At 36.0% G+C, this 25,338-nt stretch overlaps 1 protein-coding gene and 1 long non-coding RNA gene across 3 annotated transcripts in view; one reads left to right on the forward strand and one right to left on the reverse strand.

The window, feature by feature from the left end:
- Nucleotides 1–2,554: 2,554 nt before the first annotated feature.
- The window catches only part of slc35f4 (solute carrier family 35 member F4), a 41,547-nt gene continuing 18,763 nt past the window's right edge, over nt 2,555–25,338 (reverse strand). The window contains exons 1-7 of one of the 2 annotated variants that reach the window (XM_048191699.1): nt 22,098–22,661; nt 12,535–12,835; nt 10,612–10,831; nt 8,570–8,695; nt 8,262–8,454; nt 5,656–5,745; nt 2,555–3,524 (exon numbers count right to left, since the gene is read on the reverse strand). In XM_048191699.1, coding sequence (XP_048047656.1) covers nt 3,283–3,524; nt 5,656–5,745; nt 8,262–8,454; nt 8,570–8,695; nt 10,612–10,831; nt 12,535–12,835; nt 22,098–22,173 — 1,248 coding nt within the window. In that variant the 5' untranslated portion in view covers nt 22,174–22,661 and the 3' untranslated portion in view covers nt 2,555–3,282. Of the gene's footprint in view, nt 3,525–5,655; nt 5,746–8,261; nt 8,455–8,569; nt 8,696–10,611; nt 10,832–12,534; nt 12,836–22,097; nt 22,662–25,338 lie in introns of those variants that run through there. The other variant, XM_048191698.1, reaches the window with a different exon arrangement.
- Nucleotides 19,610–25,338, forward strand: part of LOC125269006 — a 28,806-nt gene continuing 23,077 nt past the window's right edge. Inside the window, exons 1-2 of the long non-coding RNA XR_007185014.1 lie at nt 19,610–19,791; nt 20,072–20,162. This is a non-coding gene — a long non-coding RNA (uncharacterized LOC125269006). The remainder of the gene's footprint in view (nt 19,792–20,071; nt 20,163–25,338) is intronic.

The following is a 25,338-nucleotide window of genomic DNA, read 5'->3' on the forward strand; positions in this document are numbered from 1 at the left end:
GCTTGCGTCTTCTGTCAAAATATATAAGATCACTTAACATACTCAAAGCTCAGGTTAGGTCTCTTGAGATGTTTATGGCCTGGTTTCACAAACAGGGCTTAGCCTAAGCCAGGAGTAGGCCTTAGTTCAATTTGGATATTTAAAGGTGCCCTAGAACTTCTTTATAAAAGATGTAATATAAGTCTAAGGTGTCCCCTGAATGTGTCTGTGAAGTTTCAGCTCAAAATACCCCATAGATTTTTTTAAATTCATTTTTTAACTGCCTATTTTGGGGCATCATTAACTATGCACCGATATATAGGTTGCGGCCCCTTTAATTCTCGTGCTCCCCTGCCCCCGGAGCTCGCGCTTGCCTTGAACAACATAAACACAGTTCACACAGCTAATATAACCCTCAAAATGGATCTTTACAAGATGTTCATCATGCATGCTGCATGCATACATGGGATCATGTGGGTATGGTATTTATTTGGATGTTTACATTTGATTCTGAATGAGTTTGATGGTGCTCCGTGGCTAAAGCTAACATTACACACTGTTGGAGAGATTTATAAAGAATGAAGTTGTGTTTATGAATTATACAGACTGCAAGTGTTTAAAAATGAGAATAGCGACGGCTCTCTTGTCTCGGTGAATACAGTAAGAAACGATGGTAACTTTAACCACATTTAACAGTACATTAGCAACATGCTAACGAAACATTTAGAAAGACAATTCACAAATTTCACTAAAAATATCATCAGTTATTATTGCTCCATCTGCCATTTTTCGCTATTGTTCTTGCTTGCTTACCTAGTCTGATGATTCAGCTGTGCACAGATCCAGACGTTCTGCCCTTGTCTAATGCCTTGAACATGAGCTGGCATATGCAAATATTGGGGGCGTACATATTAATGATCCAGACTGTTACGTAACAGTCGTGTGTTATGTTGAGATTCGCCTGTTCTTCTGAGGTCTTTTAAACAAATGAGATTTATATAAGAAGGAGGAAACAATGGAGTTTGAAACTCAGTGTATGTCTTTTCAATGTACTGAACTCTTGTTATTCAACTATGCCAAGGTAAATTCAATATTTAATTCTAGGTCACCTTTAAGTAGCTTTTATGAATGTTCACTAGAAAAAAACATTACTGGTGTTCATCTTGAGACAAAACAATGACAGTGACATATTTTAAGATATGTCAGTGCAAGTTGCTTTCAGTTAAAACAGCTCATTCATGCATTTTAGTCTAGGATTATCTTAAGCATGGTCTGTGAAACCAGGGGAAAACATTTTATGCTTGAATATTGAATCAATTCCTTTTTGTAGAATGTGACTGTCGCACTATATGCCCATGTGTCCAAAATAATACCATGACAGACAGTTTTCAAAGCAAATCTTTATTTTTGTCTTTTATTATAAAAGGAAAAGAAAGACTTATTCATTACAGCATAATATTTTTCTCCTACGTATATTACACTACTACATACAATGCAAATAATCCTCATATTTCATATTCATATATATCTGATCTCTGAATGCATTCATGTGTACAGCGAGCCGAACTGGCCCTGACAGAGTCTATATTCATAGAATACATTCCATGGGGAGGGCTAGCGGAGGGGTGCAGGGGTGCAGGAACGGCGTGCAGCGGGAGACGAAAGTCTGAAAGTCCATTTCTATGGAATGGATGCGTATCTTCCCATAGAAATGGCAGGGAAGAGAATGCTATATCCCTTCGGTAAAATAAAAAAATTCTGTCAGTAAATATCCCTGTTTTAGTGGGATGCTATTCTCAGAACACTCAAGCCTCCACTGTCAACTCTATTGAAGAGCAGGATAGCATGCTCTTATCTTTCTGTTGTGGTTATTATTAAAGAAAATACACTGCCCGGCCAAAAAAAAAAAAGTCGCTGTTTGGATTTAAATAGGCAAATGCTTAAAGGATTAGTTCACTTCAGAATTAAAATTTCCTGATAATTTACTCACCCCCATTGTCATCCAAGATGTTTGTCTTTCTTTCATCAGTCGAAAATAAATTAAGGTTTTTGAGGAAAACATTCCAGGATTTTCTAAAAGAAAACTCCATCTCATTTTCTCCTCCAACTTCAAAATCATCCGACATCATTGTTTTACCTTTTGTTTTGTTAAGGGCGTTTGTCTTTGCACGTTTGCTTTGTAGACACTGGATTGGTACTTCCGCCTACGTCACGTGTGGCCTTTCCAACGTGATTACGTAATGTGTGGCACATCGCAGAGCAGTGCAAGATGAGCATTTGTAGTTAAAAAGTACATACATTTTTTTAGAAAATGACCAATCATTTCACTAGACAAGACCCTTATTCCTTGTCTTGGATCACTATATGGAGAACAATCCAGGAATGTTGTCCTAAAAAAAACCTTAATTTCTTTTCGACTGAAGAAAGAAAGACATGAACATCTTGGATGACATGGGGGTGAGTAAATTATCAGGACATTTGAATTCTGAAGTGAACTAATCCTTTAAGAGTCTATGATTGGATCATTATTGCTGTGATTCTATTTTATGTGTTTGTCAACAGTTCTTCTAACCCTAATAGATGGAGTGTGTAGCTTTTCATTTCCTAAACAACCATGTAAGGAAGACACATCATGGCCATATTCCAGGATGACAATATCAAGATTCATCAGGTTCAAATTGTGAAAGATCTTGACCAAGGGGGCTCCCAACCAAAAACGTGATGTACCTCTTGATGGAAATAACATCACAACCCTTTATTTCCATCAAGAGGTGCATCAAGATCTTGTATTGACAATGCAAGAGGTGAGCACTCTATAAAGTCCTTCTCCAGCACATCCCAAAGACTTTCAATGAATTTGAGGTCTGGATTCAGAGGGGCCAATTCATGAGTGAAAATGATTCTTCAAGCTCCCTCCCAACAATTCTTTCACAATTTGAGCCTGATAAATCTTGACATTGTTGTTCTTCCGACATGGTTGTTTAAGAAATGAAAAGCTACACACTCCATCAGTTAGAGTTAGAAGAACTGTTGCCAAACATAACATGCTAGAAACATAATAATCACTGAAATAATAATCCTATCATAGACTCTTAAGGATTTGCCTATTTAAATCCAAACAGTGACTTTTATTTATTTTTTGGCAGGGCAGTGTACCTTCCTTCCTCTTCACTTTGCTTAATCTCTTTTGTCTTCTTTCCAAAACCCTAAATACAATCAAACTGTTCTTTTTTTTTATTTTCTCAAAGGCTGCCACATGATGGATCAATGCTGATCGCTGGCTACTCATTCACAGGTCAAAGGTCATGCCATCGGGATGGATACGGCTCCGTTGGCTCTACTCCGGCTGCGCGTGTGGACGCTGGATTCTGTGAGCTCCTCGCCATGCTCCTCTGTCTTCTTGTCGGCCAGGGTGGTGAGGAAGCGCAGGGTGACCGTGTCCCACTCCTCGGGGAGCAGCAGCAGCAGGAAGCCCAGGCAGATGATGCAGGTGGCAGCCAGACGCACCACGCTGAAGATGACCTCATGCTTCAGCACGTCAATGGCTGCTCACCGCATAGAGAAATAAAAAGATTTTTCTTGTCAGTTTCATATGGTTTTGGTGAACTTTTTAATAGCATTTGAATTTATTCAAGTAACAAGTAATAACAAATGTTCTTTACAACTTTACAACATCTTTTTACCATTTTTTACCACCTATATATTTGATCAGTTTATTTGGTTCAACCTTTATTTTATGAAGCGCTGAGAAAACTTTTTGTGCGCAAAAAGCAAAACAAAAATAACGACTTTATTCAACAATATCTTTTCTTCTGTGTCATTCTCATATGTTGTTTACATCCAGCACTTCCAGGTTCTACGTCAGAACACCGACTCATTATTGGCCGGCTCCTGCGTCAGCATCACATGCATGTGTCGTGCTGCTCACGTGTGCAGCTTTGGCCAATACTAAGCCGGCATTCGGACGTAAACACGGAAGCATTCATTCTGCTTACTGCGGCAACTGCGTAAGGATAATTTTTGTTTTTGCGCACAAAAAGTAATCTCGTCGCTTCATAAAATTAAGGTTGAATCACTGCAGTCACGTCGACTGTTTTAAAGATGTCTTTAGTACCTTTCTGGACCTTGAAAGTGGTGATTATATTGCTGTCTATGGACGAGTCATATACCTGTCAGATTTCATCAAAAATACCTTAATTTGTGTTCTGAAGATGATGGAAGGTCTTACAGGTGTTGAATGACATGAAGTTGAGTAATTAATGAAATTTTTGGGTGAACTAACCCTTTAATTGTTTGCAATTATGAGGTTAACGGGTGTTTTTGGAGTAATATCAATTTCTCTTTCATGAGAGTACTTCCTCTTCTTGGCCTGGTTACGTTTCTCCATGTCGTAAACTCTAGGGGCGAGGCTTCTAAACCGTGAATTTTTAGCGGCGTCATATTTAAATGACGACTGTTTTCAGCCGCCACATTTATCAACATATGATCATTTGTACATTGGGACTGGCAGCATATGACTGCTTCATGAATCACAAGATGATTTCTGTGTTTGTTTTTACGCTAGATTGATAAATGAGGCCCAGTATGTCTCAGATTTTTAGATCTTTCAGGCTGATTTTTTCGAAAAGTAACAGAAGGACAATGAAAGTTCTAAAATTAATTAGGCAGAACTGAAAGATTAACCAGACTTGGATGAAACCGTGTGCAATAGTTTTACATATTATTAATGTGATTAACAGTGGCAGGATTTCTACCTTTTTTACAGTGCAGTGTTTTGTTAGCAATTCCTGTTAATTACTTATCTACACAAGAGTGAGTTTTATAAATCAAATGTGACCTTGTGCCCACACTGTCTAAATACTGTTTGAGACTTAATGATTCTGGCAAAGTTCTCTCTGCCACGCAACCAATTAACTCCAGTGAAATGAAATTCATTACCTTTAATAAGGAAATGTTCAGCATTAGTTGCTGATATTTTAGGGCGAGTTCCCTTTAGATGAATAGTAATTGCAATCCAGTGGCAGTTTGCTGACTTCAAAATAAATATGAACTTTGGTGCTAATGAAGGCAAAAATCGAAGCAAGTTTATAATAGCCTTGGTTCCTCATTACTGGCTATGAAAATAATGTGAAATGCTTTATAATAATAAAATGCAACTATAAATTCATATTCACAATCATGTAGTACACAGACAAACATAAGGAATGTAGCATAAATAACCAGTGAATCATACTATTTGTTGCTAGTGAATCATGGAGCTTTTTTTTTTTGAAAGAAGAAGAAAAGCTACACACAATTTAACATTGACCTCGAAATGTTTTCATTTACTGTTGCCTTGACAACCTCACCACCCCTTTGTCATGGTGCAGTTGTTTGCTTTGACGGATGACACTTATAATAAGAGTTTCATATGTTGTTTTAGGGAAAGCTGAGAGATTTGCTCTACTGTACTTTTTAAAAAAAAATCATTTACAAAATATAATTATATAAAATATGACCTGGACAGATTTTGTGGGATTCATTCTTTAATGCTAAATCTTACTTTGATTTGTTCTGTACACTTTCAGAAACCGTAATAGCGTGTAAGAGGGTAAATACATACAGTATATACTGTATATTTCAAATGAAATTTCATCATGTATTGCCTTATGTGACGTACAGCACAGACTCACGCACCTGCATTGCCTGGAACACTGAGTAACGTCCCGATGGATATGAGAATAGGATATGTGAGTACCACTCCTACATTGACCAGGATGTTAAATACTAAAACACAGAAAGAGAGAGAGAGAGAAATAAGAAACAGGAACTTTATGTAATGCTTTGTTTGTTTCATATACTATCTTTTGTCATTCAGTCCTCTCTAAATAAGTGTCTAAATACACAGATAACATCACGTGATTTGGACGAGTGACAAAAGATAATGGATATCATCTTATCTTTAAAACACCGTAGAGACACAGAGCTCCACTTCAGCTCAAATATACAGTAAATATAAGTGGATCTGTTACTATCAAGCTTTACACAGTCTGATGCAGCACATATTGGATATCTAAGAAATGCTACTTCGAGGTGTAAACTGATGATTCTAACCTGATTTCTCTCACTTACTAAGCACTTAAAGCACTCTTGGAAGTGTATTTTAAGGGTTGTATTTGATCCACTACAACACTAACTCACATCTGAACAAGCAGTGATCAAGTGGTAAACCATCAGCAGGATTTAACGCCAGTAACTGTGTACAAACTTAAAGTTGGCATGAAATGGGCGATAGTCTTACTATTATTGTTTTCCTTTGCGTTTTTCGTGTACAGATGACAACGTTGTCAAAACGATCCCCGTTCACACGGATCCGCAAAAAAGACTAAAGATGCTGTATTATGTATGCCAGGCCAGTAGTTGGCGATGGTACTGTGTAAAGAAACACTAGGGGCCTTATAAGTGTTTTTTGCTAGTTTCAGCCCCACGCAGTTATCATTTTCACATCCTGGGCAACGTTGTTTAAATAGCAAATGCATTTGTGTGCCCATGGGTGTGCTGGTCTGAAAACGAGGTGTGTTGCTATTTAGAGGGAACTGAAAACGACTGCGCCAGTTTTTAGTTTTTCCGCTTGCTAATACCGCCATGTAAATAGCGAATCCGCCATGGATTTGCAACTGTGGAAGCGCAACTGGCTTTTAAAGGGAATGGGAGATGAGACTCTGATTGGTTTATTGCACTTTATGCCCAAAACACACCCATTACTCATTAAGAGAATAGGGACAACCCTTTTAGACCATGCACCAGGCACGCCGACCATTTTTCCTGTCATTAAACTAGCAAAAGTGCACTTGCGCCTTGCGCTTTAGACCATGTGCTTAGATCATTAAAATAGGGCCCTATGTGTCTATGGACTGAACATGTAATACACGTGCATGAATGCGCAAATGCACGTTTTTGTAGTTTACATAGAGACGATGACAGTATTGTTTTCAAAAACTTGCACTTTGAAACCCGTTTTCAAAGTTTGCATTTTCAGGCCCCCAAAACGCCATTGCCGTGTAAATCAGTGGCCAAAACGCATAAAAAGTTTTATCCCTCATTTACTGTTTCCTGCTCAGACCAAGGGGTCAAGATTTAGCTGGACCAAGAAATATTTCTTATATTTTATCAATGTTGAAAACAGTGTGCTGCTTAATATTTTTGAGGAATCCATGATACATGTTTCTCAGGATTCTTTGATGAATAGAAAGTTCAAAAGACTTTTGAAACATACTTTTTACTGTCACTTTTGATCCATTTAAAGGATTAGTCCACTTTTAAATACACTTTTCCTGATAAATTTACTCACCCCCATGTCATCCAAGATGTTTATGTCTTTCTTTCGTCAGTCGAAAAGAAATTAAGGTTTTTGATGAAAACATTCCAGGATTATTCTCCTTATAGTGGATTTCAATGGCTACCAACAGATTAAAGGTCCAAACTGCAGTTTCAGTGCAGCTTCAAGGGCTTTAAACGATCCCAGACGAGGAATAAGGGTCTTATCTAGCGAAACGATCAGTCATTTTCGACAAAAATACAACCGTTTATGCTTTATAAACAAAATATCGCCTTCGTAACGCTTACGCTGAATGTCCTACGCCTTCCCTATTCAAGTTACGGAAAAAAGCGAAACTGGCGCTGCGTTCGTTCCGTAAGTAGAATAGGGAAGGCGTAGGACATACAGCGTAAGCGTTATGAAGAATGCGGAAGCGGAAAGTACGTTCAAGGCGATATTTTGTTTATAAAGCATAAACGGTTGTATTTTTGTCGAAAATGACCGATCGTTTCGCTAGATAAGACCCTTATTACTCATCTGGTATCGTTTAAAGCCCTTGAAGCTGCACTGAAACTGCTGTTTGGACCTTCAATCTGTTGGTAGCCACTGAAATCCACTGTAAGGAGAATAATCCTGGAATGTTTTCATCAAAAACCTTCATTTCTTTTCGACTGACGAAATAAAATGAATAAAAAAAAATATATATATAAATATATATTTTTATATTGAAATAAAAAATATATTGAAATAAAAAAATCTTACTGACCCCAAACTTTTGAACAGCAGTATGCATCATTTATATTTCATTATGTTTACCAGCATCCGAAACATAAAACCCACAAATATTTCGTTAGATAATTGTAGAATACATATGTATTGAACAATGTATTTTTGCAGGTTAAATGTTGCTAAAATCAGATTGGCCACTAATGTTTGTAAGGTGGGGCTTAGTGAAGAATATATTATTTCCATAATTCCATGTTACCTAGCCAAAGGCCGGCTACCCCGCAGAGGTAACCCCAGGGCAAAGACGAGAGGGAACCCCAGTGCTCCACTTTGGTAAAGTACAGGATGAGGGGAACACAGGAGATGAAGATGAGATTGAAAATGCCCATCGTGGAGAAGAAATGAGCAGCCTCTCCCAAATTGGCGCTGCCGAGGAACATCTTAAACAGCACCTGAGTGGTACAAAGAGGTTTTGCAGTAAAAGCATATCAATACTAAAGGAGTCTTAATGCTCATCAAGGCTCTTCTGAGAATCAGTATTTTCAGCTGAGCAGGAACTGCACTGACCTTGTAGAGAGCAGAAGTGGAGGCGGAGCCGACTGCTAAGGCCACACCCATAAACGAATCCCCATGGAAACCATCAGCATACGCCATCATCACAATGCCTGTGATAGCCATAATGGCAGCCACAATCTAAAAGAAAAAGATTACGAAGATATTATTAATCAATAAAGCCTTCAAAAAACAATTGAAGTTTATACTAAAATAAACATCAGTGCACTTCAATATGAGTTTGATAGCTGAAAATAGAAACATGTTTTCTGGGAGTAATTAGCATATACTAAAGAAGTCATGAGTGCAGATCTAAAACATTAAGTGCAATGAAAGTCAAGAATTCTGACGTAAGCATAATAACAGCTTCTGGCAAAGCAAAGCTTTTTTATACTTGAATGAGAAAAATTTCTCATTGACTCACCATTAGCATCTGGTATCTGTTAAAAATCAGTGCAGCATCACTTATCCCTTTGCTATAATTATCAAGCTGCTGTTTAAACTTCATGAATCATTTTATACGTCACCAGGTAACTCATTTCAGCACACTCACTGTAATAATTATCCATCCATGGCGATTCATTCATATATCCTATAATGGGCGTGAGTATATGTAAAGGATAATGTAAAGTCAGCCAGTCACTTTCACAAAATAAGCCCTGACAGGGTGATCAGGACCACAATGCAAAGCATAGAGGTCCTGTATAACCCAAAAGTGTTTATTTTGTGAGAAGGACTATCCTGCTAATTAAATGGCTACTCACCAAATAAAGTACAGCAGCAAGCGGCAATTATTGGGATTCAGGCACATGTTTGGATAACATGATCAAAATAACTAAATTAGTTTTGCTGTGCCTTTTTGAATTCCCTGTTCACTGTTGCACAATTTTGAGAAGTTTCTTAAGTTAATATGGGCCATAAAATCAGAAGAAGGAGGCGAATTCAGGTTGACTGGGACACTTTATCCAAGTTATCTTAATGGCAAAATGTGTCCCAATCACCCTGAATTCACCCTATACATACATTGTTCTGTTGTACCATGTGTACAAAGTTAATGCATGTGTACTTCTTTAGATATTACAGTCACAAAAAGCAAATCAGTTATAATTTTTTGTCTTTTGAAATTCTAGATATACAGCAAATATAGGCCTGGTTTCACAGACAGGGCTTAGGTTAAGCCAGGATTAGTCTTTAGTTCAATTAGGAAATAGCTTTTAAATGAGAGGTTGGTTTTCATAATTTGAGTTTCAATTTTATTGAAAGAAATAACAAAGAATGAAAACCAAATTACTATATTCAGGCAGACTCAAAGATTAAAAGGCAAGAATTTAGATCTTATCCTACACAGTTCCTGAGATATAAATAAAAAAGTCTACCCAGGTGAAAAAAAGTACATTTCTATAATGTACTTAAAGTGCTCTATTTTCGTGCACTAATTTTGTACTTAATATACTAAAAATTAGTACTTCTTAAGATAATCTTAAGAACATCTAAGCTATTTTGAGACACTATGAAATATGAACTAAAATGTGCTTTTAATATAATATCTCTGTATTTAAAAATATATATATTTAGCATTTGAACCCATAGTGTACTACAAGTGGTAACTAAATAAATTTTTTTAATGCAGAGATAGTTTATTAAAAGCACATTTTAGTTCATATTTCATGGTGTCTCAAAATAGCACAGTTGAGTACACTTAGATGTTCTTAAGATTATCTTAAGAAGTACTAAAAAATAATTTTAGTATATTAAGCACAAAATTAGTGCACTTTAAGTACATTATAGAAGTGTACTTTTTTTTCACCTGGGTATGTAAACATTATATCGCCCTCTATGGCCAATTCTTATACATTTTGGTTTAGAAGTTCTTATGGACACCCTCTACTTGTAAACAAAATGTTAGCATTTGAATGAAATAAAATTCTTGCTAAATTTCAACTTCCTCGATTGCTGAGGTAAAAATGGTGTTGATGCTTGGACCGCTAATTAAAAACAGACAAAATTCTCCAACTAGCCGAATAATAGTTAAATTGTCAGGGTTATATTCCACCTACCCGCACACCCATGAAGCGATCTTTGAGAACAATCCATGACAAGAGGAAGACGAAAGCCTTGTGGCAGCAGTAGAGCGCTGAGACGTCTGTGGCGGTTAGTTTTCTCAGTGCTAACAGGTACAGGTAGTTAGTCAGCGTCCACAAGATGGAGAAAGGTGCCGTTCTCTTCAGAAACACCTTCAGAGACATTCCATCCTCCCCAAACAACCGACTACATTCCCTACATCATGAAATGAGAGGAAAATATTTTGCATATTCTGATAATCTGTAGTTGAAGTTTCAAATTAGGTTTGATGTTAATTATGACAAATGTTGGTTCTCAAGTGTCGTGTAACCAGTTGAGACATGCTAACTTTAAATATGCAGAAGTACAAATGAACCGAACTCCAGATTTATGGCATTAAAGGGTTAGTTAAACTAAAAATGAAATTTCAGTCATTTATTACTCACCCTCATGTCGTTCCACACCCGTAAGACATTCGTTCATCTTTGAAACACAAACGAAGATATTTTTGATGAAATCCAAGAGGTTTTTTAATCCTCAGTAGAAAGCAATGTCCAGAAAGGTATTAAGGACAATGTTAAAATTAGGGCTGCAACGATTAATCGCGATTATTTATTTTGCAAAATAAAAGTCTGTGTTTACGTAATATATGTGTTCTGTGTATAATAATTATGTATATATAAATACACACACATGCAGGTATAAAGTTTAGAAATATATGCATGTATTGTAAATATATATTTATATATATTTTATATTACATATAAACATAAATATTTTATATATAAATATAACATTTTTCTTAAATATATACATGAATGTGTGTGTATTTATATATACATGATTATTATACACAGAACACACACATATATATTACGTTAACAGACTTTTATTTTGCAAACGATTAATCGCGATTAATCGTTGCAGCCCTAGTTAAAATAGTCCATGTGACTAAAGTGGTTCAACCTTAATGTTATGAAGCGACGAGAGTAGTTTTTGTGTGCAAAAACAAAACAAAAATAATGACTTTATTCAACAAATTTACCTCTCCCCTGTCATGCTATTTTCGTTGCAGCGCTTTTGTTTGTTGAATAAAGTCGTTATTTTTGTTTTGTTTTTGCGCACAAAAAGTATTCTTGTCGCTTCAAAACATTAAGGTTGAACCACTGTAGTCACGTTGACTATTTTAACAATGTCTTCCTTTCTGGACCTTGAATGAAGGTAATTATGTTGCTTTATATGGGGGATACATTTTTTTTATTTCGAAGATGAACAAAGGTCTTACGGGTGTGGAACGACGTGAGGGTGAGTAATTAATGACAGAATTTCATTTTTGGCTGAACTAAACCTTTAAGCTTCAGAGAGACACCCCAAAATGCAAATGAAACTAGAATTGTTCAACACACTCTCAAGGCAATTCATAAGTATTTATTAAGTATTAAGTATTTATTTTTACATGTTGCCGAATTGGTGGCGAATTTGTATGAAATCAAACGATCTCATTCATACTTCAAAAAGGATCATAAAAGTATCATAAATGTGCTACATATAACTTGTTGCTATATATTCCAAAACTTTTAAAGTTATACAATATATTTGTGTGGATTTTTTTTAATGAATTGGACTGAATTGTTTCTACTGATCCTTCCTCTAAGGAAGAGATGGGCAATTCTGGTCCTGCTTTAGAGTTTATCTCCATCCCAAATCAAACTTACCTAAAAAATCTAACCAAAGTCTTCAGGAGTATTATAAAATTACAAGCAGGTGTGTTAGGTTAGGCCTAGAGCTAAACTCTGCAGGACCGGAGTTACCCATACCTGCTCTAGGGGAACTGTCTCGGTAATAGGTGTACAGTAAGTTGCCTGTCAGCTACTATTGTACTTCCTCTAAAAGCGTGGTTTCATTCATTCTGACTTCACCTGAATTTCTGAATAGGCGTCTGTTTTTCTCTGGTGGTGGCCACGTGCCCAGAGTAGTAGAGGGGGAAGAAGAGAATGTTCCAGTTGGTGCTGAACCATGTGATGAAAAAGGGACAGGAAAAGGATTTGAACGTGAGCTGAACCACTTGTGTGGTGCCCACCCATGACGAGGAGATGCACAGCACCACCAGCAAGCCCCCCAGCACCTTGAGCACTGTGTTGGCGCAGGTCTGATATGCAGTGCCATCTCCACTTGTTTCACTGCCTGGAGTCTCTGCATGCGAATCTGAGCCCTCCCCTCCTGCAACACAGAGATCAGTATTGCACCATTACAGCACACATTATATTTCCTTGCCTCATTACATCCCAGGTAATAAAACTGGATTATGAAATCCCTTGTGTTTTATTTTTGTTCTGCTTCTCCAACAGTGCTTAGCATACGTATTCCGTTCAAATGTTATTTTGTAGATAATTTTTCAACTAACAGGAAACATTCCCAACAATGTTTTGTGAAGGTTATGTAAATGTTAAGATGAAATGTTCTTAAAATTTATAGAATGTTTATAGAACGTTCTTATAACATTAATATTTGATATGTATTCTCATGATGTTGAGAGAAAACACTGTAAGAACAACATTCTCGGAATGTCTTTATGATGTTTTTACTTGATGAACGTTCTTAGAACAACATTCCTTATGATAATGTTAACATTATTAGAATATTACAAATAAACGTTCAAAGAATGTTAGATTCTGAGTACAGAAAGGGAGGAGAATGTTGCACTAACATTATAAATAATATTCTAATCAAAACAAGAACACTGGACATTTCAACATTTTAGAAACATTGCAAATCACTGTTCCCAAAATGTTTTTAGAATATACATTTGTTAGCTGGTTTCAGCTTTTAATTTATCTAGTTATTTTTGTTTTTATAAATGTGTCTTTTTAGAAATCGAATGGTGTATTAAGTAATTAAATGTCTCAAGTATGTACTTAGCTGGTGATAAGAAAGTATACACTTTAGAGCGTGATGTAAATCAGGGTTCGGGGATATAAGATCATAAAATTGTGTCTACATACACCAGAACTCGGTGTCATTTACTGTTTGCATTCACATGAATTTCAGCATGTTAGCTAAATTCATTACATTATAATGCTTTATTGTGAAAATGTATGGTAAAGACAGACCATCAAGTTTAATCGTAATTTTACTAGGTGGGATCTTAACCCGGGTCCCTTTGCACACTATACAAAAACTATACCACTCAACACCTCTTAACATGCAGTCACATTTACAATAGCATTGCTCAGCGAAATTTCATTGGCGATATCTAGTCATTTCAATACAAACCCGCATGATCGGGAGTTTTGCGTGAGCGCGAAAAAGTTCACTACTCAAATTTCACACATTCAAGTTGGTCACATGAATTCACCCTGTTGACAAACAGAAAGCTGCTTGGTTTTAAATTGATTTCTGTTTTTTGCTAATGTACCTTTTCCGTTGCGGCAAAAATTTTAAGAGTGAAATCTAATAATTTTAATAGTAATCCACACAACTAGTAATTTTGTGTGATGGTATAGATTTCAAAACAGATTCCGCAATGGCATCAAGTTGTTCACGCAGATTCACAGCACTGAACAAACGAAAACTGTTTGGTTTGAAAATGAATTCTGCGTAAGCTGTGCTTCATATGTCGCTACACTATTATTAACAATAGACATTAGACCATCTTTTCCACAAAATTTAGCTAATGTGACCGCACCTTTACACATATAAAAAGAAGTACTAACGTGAGTCCTCATGCGAGTCTACATCATATAGGGTTGCAAAATTCTGTGAATTTTCAAAGCTGGAAACTTTCCAACGGGAATATATGGGAATTAACGGGAATATATGGGAATAAACAGGGAATTTGCAAAATTGCACACTGTAAAAAATGACCGTGATTTTAACAGTAAAAGACTGTAAAAATGCTGCGGTAAAAAACTGTTAATTGGTTTACAGAAAGTTCCCGTACTATATGGTGAATAACTGTAATAGATCTAACGGTACATTTAATGTAATTTTACGGTAAAATACCATTAAATTCACAGTTTTTGGAAGTGAAAATAACAATTCATTGTAAAATTTACAGTGAAAAACCGTAAATTGACATTCCCACAATTCCCTGCATGACACTTCACATTTGATATATTTTCATTGAAATAACTCTGTTTCTTCTTAGTTTTTCTCATTTTTTCCTAATCAGTTATGTACATTAGGGTTTTATGTTACACCTAATGTTGTTAAATTAATGTTTATTGCATTTTTAAAATGTTATGTGTGTTACCATGATGGTGTTTAGTGTGTGTGTGTGAATGACACTGTGTGCACCTTCTATATGTTTGTGCTGTCCTTCTCAGCTTGTGGAAAATCTGCTTGTGATGAACTTTGATTAATCATGTGACTCTTATTACCATTGTGTTTGGTGACTGTCAGTGTATTATAAAGGTGCAAAACAGATATTAGTACTTCATTAGGTTGGTAAATTAAAATTAATATCAGTTAATGAAATATGTTATTTTACCGTAAATGTAACAGATTTTTTTTTTACGTTGCTACCGTATTTTTTACGGTAAAGTTCTGGCAACAACAGCTGCCGGTTTTTTACCGTAAATTTTACTGGGATTTTTTTTACAGTGCAGGTTAGCCTATAACAGGGTACTTAAATGTATGTAAAAAAACATCTTGCAGCATAATTTTGGTTTACCCTGACACTCACACAGCACACTTCTTACAGCAGGGCTATTGAGGCCACACCCCCTGCATGCACTGTGCGTTCCCCCAGTCCATAACATGCACATTTGATCAAAAATACAGAAAAAACAGTAATATTGTCAAATATAACCACAATTTAAAATAATGGTTTTCTATTTTAATATAGATTAAAATATAATTTATTTCTGTAATGCAAAGCTGAATTTTCAGCATCATTACTCCGGTCTTCAGTGTCACATGATCCTTCAGAAGTTATTCTAATATGCTAATATGATACTCAATTATCAATGTTGGAAACAGTTGTGCAGCTTAATATTTTTTATAACCTGTGATACTTTTTTTCAGGATTCTTTGATGAATAAAAATTTAATCAACAACATTTATTTAAAATAGGAATCTTTTGTAAAAACAAAAATATTTATTTTACATATTTACTAAATTAGAATTAATTGAATGCGAAAAAGAAATTTCATGTTATGACCAAACAAAATGTTTATATTTATGTTTGTATATGATACATTTTATATAAATATTATACATTTATATAAATTTCCCTAAATTTCCAATTAATTCCCATAAATTCTCATAAATTCCTGTAGATTCCTGTTAAGTTTCCAAATTGGCATATTTCCAAAATTCCGCAGGTTAAGTTCCCGTGGAAAGTTTCCGGAAATTTACCAGAAACTTTCCGCCCCTTTGCAACCCTAACATGATATTACAGTTTTTTTACAATCACTAGGACGCATTTCTCAATACTTAGGTCATTTTTTCAAAACTCTAACCAACTTTCAACTTGGCACAGCAGTAAATGTCACATTCAAAATGCACTAAAACTACCAAAACATTTCATACATGTCTCATGTCATTCTTCCATAACACTAGAAAAGGTTGTCACTCGTAAAACAATGGGTAAAAACACTAACAACAACTAGCGTTATACAATGTTTTCTTTTGTAAAGTTTCTTTTGTGTAGATGGTAATGAAACTGAAAGACCTGTGTAAGTGTTCAGGACATCTAATTGTTACGACAGTATTTAATTTTTTAGATTTAGAATATATTTTTATATGGTATCCCTGCAGAAATGCAGCAAATTGCTGCCATATTCATTTTTGTATTATGTTAGGTTTAAACAGTTTTGAAAAGATTATGCAAACATGTGCAAAACTGGCCTGTAGGTACATAGAGTTTTGGTGATGTTTTCTCACTGAGTGAGAAAATAATTCATTTAATTTGACAGATGTCATTAAACGCATTTTTTTCCAAAGCAATGATAAATGATCCACAGTTTAGCTCACATAGACTGCTGTTGTGCTCACTGTGTGAAGAGTCTTGAAAAAGTGACCTAAGTATTGAGAAATGAGATTGTAAAAAAGCTGTAAACATTTCTTTAGGTATAAAACTTTTTAAAAGAAAAGAAAAACTCTAATTGCACACTTTTAGAGTCTGAAAATCTCGCATTAGACTCCGAATTTGAAATCGTCTCTCTAATACTGAATTGTGATTGGACGTTTCTATCTCTCCCTCGATCCATGTTTGATTTTACTTTGTTTCTAACTATGTTTTGCCTAAAATGTAAAAACTACTCCTTCGTTGCTTCACAAACACTGGTATTTACTGCAGGAAATGCAAATATACTTTAAGTTTGTTGTACTTTCCTTCTTCTTTCTGTTTTTACTGTACCTGGGGTATAGCGAAAATGTTCTGTTCCTGTAATTTATTTGGTCAAATATTGGAACACAGTATTACAGACTATTTTTAGACAGGGTTAGGAAATGCTAATTATGTGCTTTGTTGACGTGTTTTATTCATGAGAAATTCACCAACACTTCCTCGTGCGGCTGCCCCTGATGTTTCTCTGTGGTACTCGCGGATGTATTGATCAGTGGCTGTCAGTGTCAATTACCTGCAGGTGAAGCACTAATGCTGGACAGCGTTTAAAATCTGCCTTCGTCGCACAGTCAAAGCCTCTGTCAAAAATAGCTTCACAGGGTCATGGAGAAGCACAGAGACCATTCAGATAGAGTGAGATATACACAGAAACTCGACACCACAGGGTGCCCGCAAAAACATCAGCCAATCAGAATACATCCTGTCTGTCATCAGTCATGACCTCCTTCATAGAAGCCATACTGACAACATTACACATCAGTATGCTGAAGGTTATTTGTCGGTGAACAGCCAGACAGATTTAATTTTACCATTTTGCAAACATTTACTTTTGAATGTTTTTTTAATATTCTGAAACAATTAGTAACATTTAAAAAAAAGTTAGATGAACGTCCACCTAAAACGTTTCATAGAAAGATACATAAAGCAGTGGTGAATGGGTGGTGATGTGCGATTGAACAGAGGGGAAGAATGCTAGTATCACAAAGCCAAGATCCGCTGTAGACTCAGAGTGATCAATTTACACCAGACCAGGAATAAAAGATGACATGCGCTGGCCCATGGTCACTAACTTGCAGTGTGCTGGGTCAGCAAGCACGTCTACACACACACAAAGCCACTTTGTTGTTGTGATCTTGTTATAAAGCCATGGATCTCACCCTGATTGAAACACGGGGGAAAAGCCTTTATAATGGACCTTTTGTAAGTATTACATTAATGTGTTTAAGTCATTGACATATTGGGCCCTATCATACACCTGGCGCAATGCGACGCCAGACACGACGCAAGTGTTTTTTGCTAGTTTCAGCCCCACGCAGTTATCATTTTCACGTCCAGCGTCACATTACTTACATAGCAAATGCACTCGTGCCCATCTGTTTACCCATGGTCTGAAAACTAGGTGTGTTCAGGTGCATTGTTGGCGTGTTGCTATTTTGAGGCAACTGAAAACGACTACGCCATTTACCAACAAAAACCTAGTCTAAAGTCAATTTATTTTTTGTTATTTAAAGGGCATGTTAATAATATGCGCCTATAGGCAGGTGCACAACACGTGGACACTCTGCTTGTTAGTGCGCAGCAGCACACAAACATGACAAATATTAAAAATAAAAGGATTTCTCTCTGGGGAATGTTCAGTCTTTCTGCTTGCAAAATCCGCCATGTAAATAGCAATCCACCATGGTGCAAGTCCACCTGGTTTTTAAAAGGAATGGGAGATGACACTCTGATTTATTGCATGTTAAGCCCAAAACACACCCATGACTCATTAAGAGACTAGGTACAACCCTTTTGGACCATGCGCCTGTTCGTTAAACTAGCAAAAAAGGATTCGGACATGCGCTTCAGACCATGTGCTTAGATTGTTAAAATAGGGCCCTATATGTTCAAAAATAAATAAAAAATGTCATTCATGCATACGACTTGAATATACCAACATTTGTCCACCAATCACGGTCATATGGCACAACATGCAGAGAGAAAAAAAAAAGAACAAAACAGGAAATTACATCATAAAGACCCTCATGATTGCTCTAAAAGCCTCTTAAAATATCAAAGAATTTGACCTTTAATGACAAGGCAAGGTTAGTTCAGCTTAACTACAAGCTATATAAAAATATCAAATATGAAAATGTAATGACATTCTTTGAATAACATTTTATGACATTTATGAAATTTGCAAAAATGAAAATAAAAACTTGAAAATGTTTTAGATTTAGATAATTGTTTAAGATTATTTAATATAAAAGTTTTAGAATAAAACATATAAAGATGATATAAAGAATAATACATATAAATAGTTTTTAACTTTAAAGATTTTTAACTTTTAAAAATTTCTGTTCTAACTCTATTCGAAACGTTATGAAAATAGTCGACATGACTACAGTGGTTCAAGCGACGAGAATACTTTTTGTGCTCAAATACAAAACAAAAATAACAACTTTATTCAACAATATCTTCTCTCCTGTCATTCTCATACACTGTTTACATCAAAGACTATAGAATAACACAAGACCTGTCACTCGTATTGTTTTGAATGGGAGAAAGTGTAACGCGCAATATGGCGGAATAAGTCCCGCCTTCTAAATAAGAGCCAATCGCCGACTGGTAAAGTCATCGCGTCACTGCAGCAGCCGTTAGAAGCGCCGGTTTCTATAGAAACAGTCAGACGCGCGCCTCTGAAACATGGCAGAAGAGACACGCATTTAGGTCTGCGCATGCGCATTAGCTTGATCCAGCCTAAAAAATATAGTTTTTTGTCATGATTCGAGCGTTTGGATAAAACATTTATAAGACAGCTGTTGTCAGATTTCATTGGTGATTTCAAATATGAAATGTAATTGTAAGGTTGGCGAACAGTTTTGGAGAATTTGATGTTTCCCCATTCAAAGAGATAGGGCACGATGCCCAGGATGCCCGAGAGGCGTTTCAAAGATGGCCGCCGAGAGAAATGACTTTTAAAGGGACTTTGTTTACATTCAGCGTTTCCAGGTTCTACATCCGAACGCCGGCTCGGTATTGGTCGAGGGCGGCTGTTCAAGTGAGCAGGACGACGCATGTGTGTGATGCTGACACAGGAGCCGGCCACCTTACGGGTGACATGAGGGTGAGTAATTAATGACAGTATTTTCAGTTTTGGGTGAACTAACCTTTTAATATAACCTAAGATGTACTTCAGATATGAGCACCTTTGTCCCGTCTGATGTTGAGCGATTCCAGATGTTTTCTGACATAGTTGAAGCTAAACAACAACTTAACTCACATGATGTCATTTTTAAAGAGAAAAAAAAAATGTACCTGACAAATTTTTAGACATATTTTGGTCTGAAAAAAGGGCTCCCACTGTGTGCACCCACACTGACAGACTTTTTATATCCTGCGGATAGCTTGGCTGAACAGCTTAACAACCTGCAGAAACCAACAATACCAGGGAACCGCAGGTCCAAGATGCGGAGGCACAGAAATGTCACATCAATGGTAAATCTCTGGTTTACCACCCCTACATATTTCCACAGCGCGGCACAAAATACTATTGTTATTTTGCAGCTATTTTACAGATTCTAAAGCCTAATTTTATAACAAGGCATTTGGGGGAGGGATTGGTACACTGACTTATGATGAGCAGTTTGGCTGTTGACATGATATCTCAAGTAATGACTCTAAAACTAATATAGTTTTTTTTTTTTTTTTTTTTTTTTTAAGAATTATTACTTTATTAATTCATATGACCTCATTATATTGTACTTTTAAAAGAATAGTTAACACAATTTCACAATTTTTTCACCCTCATGTCAGTCCAAAAAAAAAAAAAAAAAAAACTACCACATTAATAGTAGCTGAATGGTCTTTTTGCATCATTTTCATGCTTGAAAGCCTCAGAAAAGACTTGGGTTTAAAATGACATGATGATTTAATATTTTTTTTAAATACGTTCATTAGGGCTGCACAACGATTAATCGTGATTAATCGTTTGCAAAATAAAAGTCTGTGTTCACATAATATATGTGTGCGTTCTGTGTATAATAATTATGTATATATAAATACATGCACATACATGTATAAATTTAAATATTTTATATATAAATATATTTTTTTTCTTAAATATATACATGTATGTGCATGTATTTATATATACATAATTAATATACACAGAACACACACATATATTACGTAACACAGACTTTTATTTTGCAAACGATTAATCGCGATTAATCGTTGTGCAGCCCTAACGTTCATTATTACCATGTCATGACTTGTGTCATGGCATTCTATTTTAATTTAAATCTGAACTTCTAGTTGTAGAAGGATTAGTCATTTATAGGTATTTATTAAAATAATAAATACCTATAAATAAAATAATAAAAAAAAAAATTAGCAAATAGCTATGTCAGTTATTGTAAATTGAGCTACTACTTCAGATTTGCATAACAGCATAACCAGGAAAAACTGCAACCAGGAACATCACAATCCCATAATGCAACTGTCCTGAATGCTATATGCTGCTACAACCACAGTCAACACCAAAACACAACGAAAAGTAATCAGACATCCTAATGGACTTAATTGTGTGGTAAAACCACATCTTTAGAACAGTATCTCTGAGGACTGGACTGTTTTATTTAATGCTTAACCAAACACAAGCACAGCCAAACACATTTTCAATGAACCACAATAATTTACAGAAATTCTGTACAGCATAAATGTAGATTAACAATGAAAACAAACACTGCTGCTAATGTGCCTCCTGTTTGTACCTTTAACCTAAAAGTATTTATGAAGAAGTAAAACTAAATGCAGGAGTAATTGTATTTTTTATTAACTAACATTGACAAAGATTATGAAATGTTGTTAAAAATATATTTATTGCTCACTGTTAAAGTTGGTTAATACATTAACTAATGTTAACAAATGAGACCTTTATGTAAAGTGTTACATCTGAAACACCACAGCACCATGAAACCTGTATTATACTTAAATAAACAAACAGTACATCATTAAATAAACGGTCATTTAATACTGAAAATGTGATATAAACTGCTGAGGTGAGATTACGGCTCATTTTCTGCTTGGTTGCAAACACACAAACCTCTGAAAATGAACACACACACTCGACACATTTCACACCATGCTAAATTTCAATTTGTACCTACAGTATGTCTCTTTTTTTCCTTTCTTAAGTACACATTCTTTCTTTACTCAAACACACAGTTATCTAAATGAGATATACATAGACTTCATGCTAAGTAATTATAATTACTAGACTAACTTAAACTCTAACAGTAGTACTAAAAGCAAACTTTAAAAAACATTTTTGAACAACTTTAAGGATGTCCCTGAAGATCTCCAAAGGAAGGTTTTCTCAATTCTGGGGACAATTTTGTAATGGATAAACACACAAGCATTGCGTTTTACCTTCAGAGATGGGGCAGGTGAGCACCTGGGCGCTATAGGAGCTGAGAGGGGCCACTCGGGCCGAGTGTTTCTTCATTCTCTCCTCCTTCCTGAGCTTTTGGAAGTGTGTGTGCGTGTGTGTGCGTGTGAGCGGCACGGCTCAACTCCTCCGACAAACCCACTTCATCCCCACGCGCATCTCTCCTGTCACTCCCACAGTCTCTTTCTTGTTCCTCTTGATATCTTTTACTTTGCTGTTCTCCTGCTGTTACTTTTCTCTCTCTGCTAACTGGCAAACTTCTCTTTCTCTCTGGCTCTCACACACTCTCAGTGTGGCACAAAAAATCGCACAGTTTTGCTCTAGTGTAGCTGTTGCAGTGTCATGCTGCTATCCTGCGTCTCCTAGGGAGACTGAGCTTCAAGTGTGTGTGGAATGCAATCATCCCCTTCATATCTCTCTCTCTCTCTCTCTGTCCCCGCCTCTTCTCCTGCTCAGAGTATCCTTTGCTGTGTTTGGAAGGTAACCAAGCAGCTCGGGCTAATTATGCTGCATTGGCCCCTTTCCCCTTTTTCTCTTTCAACCCTTTTTTCTTTCTGCTTTTACAATCTGCCTTTTTTCAAGTCAGTTCTATCTTTGCAGCATCCAGCGGCTTGATAAAGGCAGTATGATGAAGATGAGTGATTTCGTAGAGTAAAAAAGACGCTTTTTTCTTCTTCTCTCCTTTGCCAATCACGCTCTTTCCTTTTTTCATCAGCACTTGTGGTCCACTTGAAGGCCCTTCACTGCTCAGTTTAGCAGAGGTCTTGTCTTGCTGTCTGAGTCTCTGTAGCGTTATGCTAATAAAACCGAGTACATAGCCTTGGGGGACTCCATAAAAAGTCTTGTTTCTGAAAATTCTGTGCGTTCCTAGATGGAATGATCCAAACTTTCCTATCAATCACCAGAAGTGACAGAAAGTGGGAGTCTGGGATCTGTAAACAGGATTTAAATTTGGGATAGCTTGTGGAAAACAAAAAAAGAATTTTGAAGAATGTTAATGCTGTTCTTTTCCATACCAAGCAAAGATACACTGACCATACACTGCAAAAAATGCTGAGTTTTTGTCTAGTTTCTAGTACAAATATCTAAACATTCTTAAATCAAGAAGCATTTTCTTGTTAAGTAAAAATTATTGTCTTGTTTTCAGAAAAAATAAGTCAAAATAAGTGAGTTTTTCCCTTGAAACAAGCTAAATAATCTTATTTCAAACCGAAAAACAAGATTATTTTGCTTACCCCATTGGCAGATTATTTTGCTTGTTTTAAAGGTGCCCAAGAATGCTTTTTCATAAGATGTAATATAAGTCTAAGGTGTCTCCTGAATGTGTCTGTGGAGTTTCAGCTCAAAATACCCCATAGATTTTTTAAATTAATTTTTTTAACTGCCTATTTTGGGGCATCATTAACAATGCACTGATTTACACTCGGCGCCGCCCCCTTAAATCGCGTGCTCCCTGCCACACGAGCTGTCGATTATATTACAGCGCATTTACAAAGTTCACACAGCTAATATAACCCTCAAATGGATCTTTACAAGATGTTCGTCATGCATGCTTCGAATTATGTGAGTAAAGTATTTGGATGTTAACGTTTTATTCTGAGTGAATTTGAGGCTGTCCTCCGTGGCTAACGGCTAATGCTACACTGTTGGAGAGATTTATAAAGAATGAAGTTGTGTTTATGCATAATACAGACTGCAAGTATTTAAAAAATTAAAATAGCGACGGCTCTTGTCTCCGTGAATACAGTAAGAAACGATGGTAACTTTAACCACATTTAACAATACATTAGCAACATGCTAACGAAACTTTTAGAAAGACAATTTACAAATATCAGTAAAAATATCATGCTATCATGGATTATGTCAGTTATTATTGCTCCATCTGCCATTTTTCACTGTTGTTCTTGCTTACCTAGTCTGATAATTAGGCTGTGTGCAGCTCCAGACGTTAACTGGCTGCCCTTGTGTAATCCCTTTCATAATGTTGGGAACATGGGCTGGCATTATGCAAATATTGGGGCGTACACCCCGACTGTTACGTAACAGTCGGTGTTATGTTGAGATTCGCCTGTTCTTTGGAGGTCGTTTAAACAAATGAGATTTATATAAGAAGGAGGAAACAATGGGGTTTGAGACTCACTGTATGTCTTTTCCATGTACTGAACTCTTGTTATTTAACTATGCCGAGGTAAATTCAATTTCTGAATCTAGGGCACCTTTAAGGAAAAACTCTTTTTATTCTTTTTTTTTTTTTTCTGAAAACAAGACAATAATTTTTACTTGTCCAGAAAATGCTTCTTGATTTAAGAATTTTTAGATACTTGGACTGGAAACAGGACAAAAAATCTAAGTAAGAAAAGCATTTTTTGCTGTGTGACCACTCCGACTTTTTTTTTTTCTGTGGAAAAAAAGGCTGCTCTTGTACATTCAGAAAAAGCAGTAATGGGAACTAAATTGAAAGCTAAATAAAAATGATTTTGCTCACTGAAATTAAAATAAAACTAGCAAAGTCTTAGTTAACCTGTTCACACTAAGATACATTTTAGGTGAGAAAATGTGATAAACATTTTAATTTGAATAAATGGCTTTTAATGCGTTTTCTCATACAGACATGAAAATTCGCATGCATCAATGTGATGGATTTTTTTGTAGAGAGGTGCGCTAATCTCTTTTCCACTTCAAAAAATGCTGGCCAACCAATAAGCATTGTATAAGTATATTCAAACATGTAAATATTGTTTGAATCCCTTTATTCTCAGTGAAAGTATCAGAAACTGAAAGTTGCGTAGTGCTTTGTGTACCTGTAACTGTGGTATTTCTGCTTGTCCAGAAGCACCACCTACTGTCATAGAGTGAATATGCATCATATGCTAAAAACTGACCGAATTTTAATGCCAAACATTCGTGCTGGCTTTGTGGTCACCATATTCTCTTGCTTTATGACAAAGAGCAGCTTAAACATTCAACAAAGGTTTGAAACATCATAACGGTGAGTAAATGATAACAATTTTTTTTTTGTTATCCCATAAAGTTGTTTTATTCTGTGAGCTGTGCTGTGCTGAGATTTTATCATACTAAAGGGAGAGCGATTTTAGTATCGAGTAGACCTTTAGCAGACCTGCCTGGTCGGAGTCCATTAAATGCTGCCCCCATCTGCGGTTTTCATGGCCTTGCATTTAATATGTCTCAATGATGCTTGTTCCAGTGGCCCAAGCTATTCAC

This window comes from Megalobrama amblycephala, linkage group LG5 (genome assembly GCF_018812025.1).
Source record: "Megalobrama amblycephala isolate DHTTF-2021 linkage group LG5, ASM1881202v1, whole genome shotgun sequence".
NCBI classification, from domain to species: Eukaryota; Metazoa; Chordata; class Actinopteri; order Cypriniformes; family Xenocyprididae; genus Megalobrama; species Megalobrama amblycephala.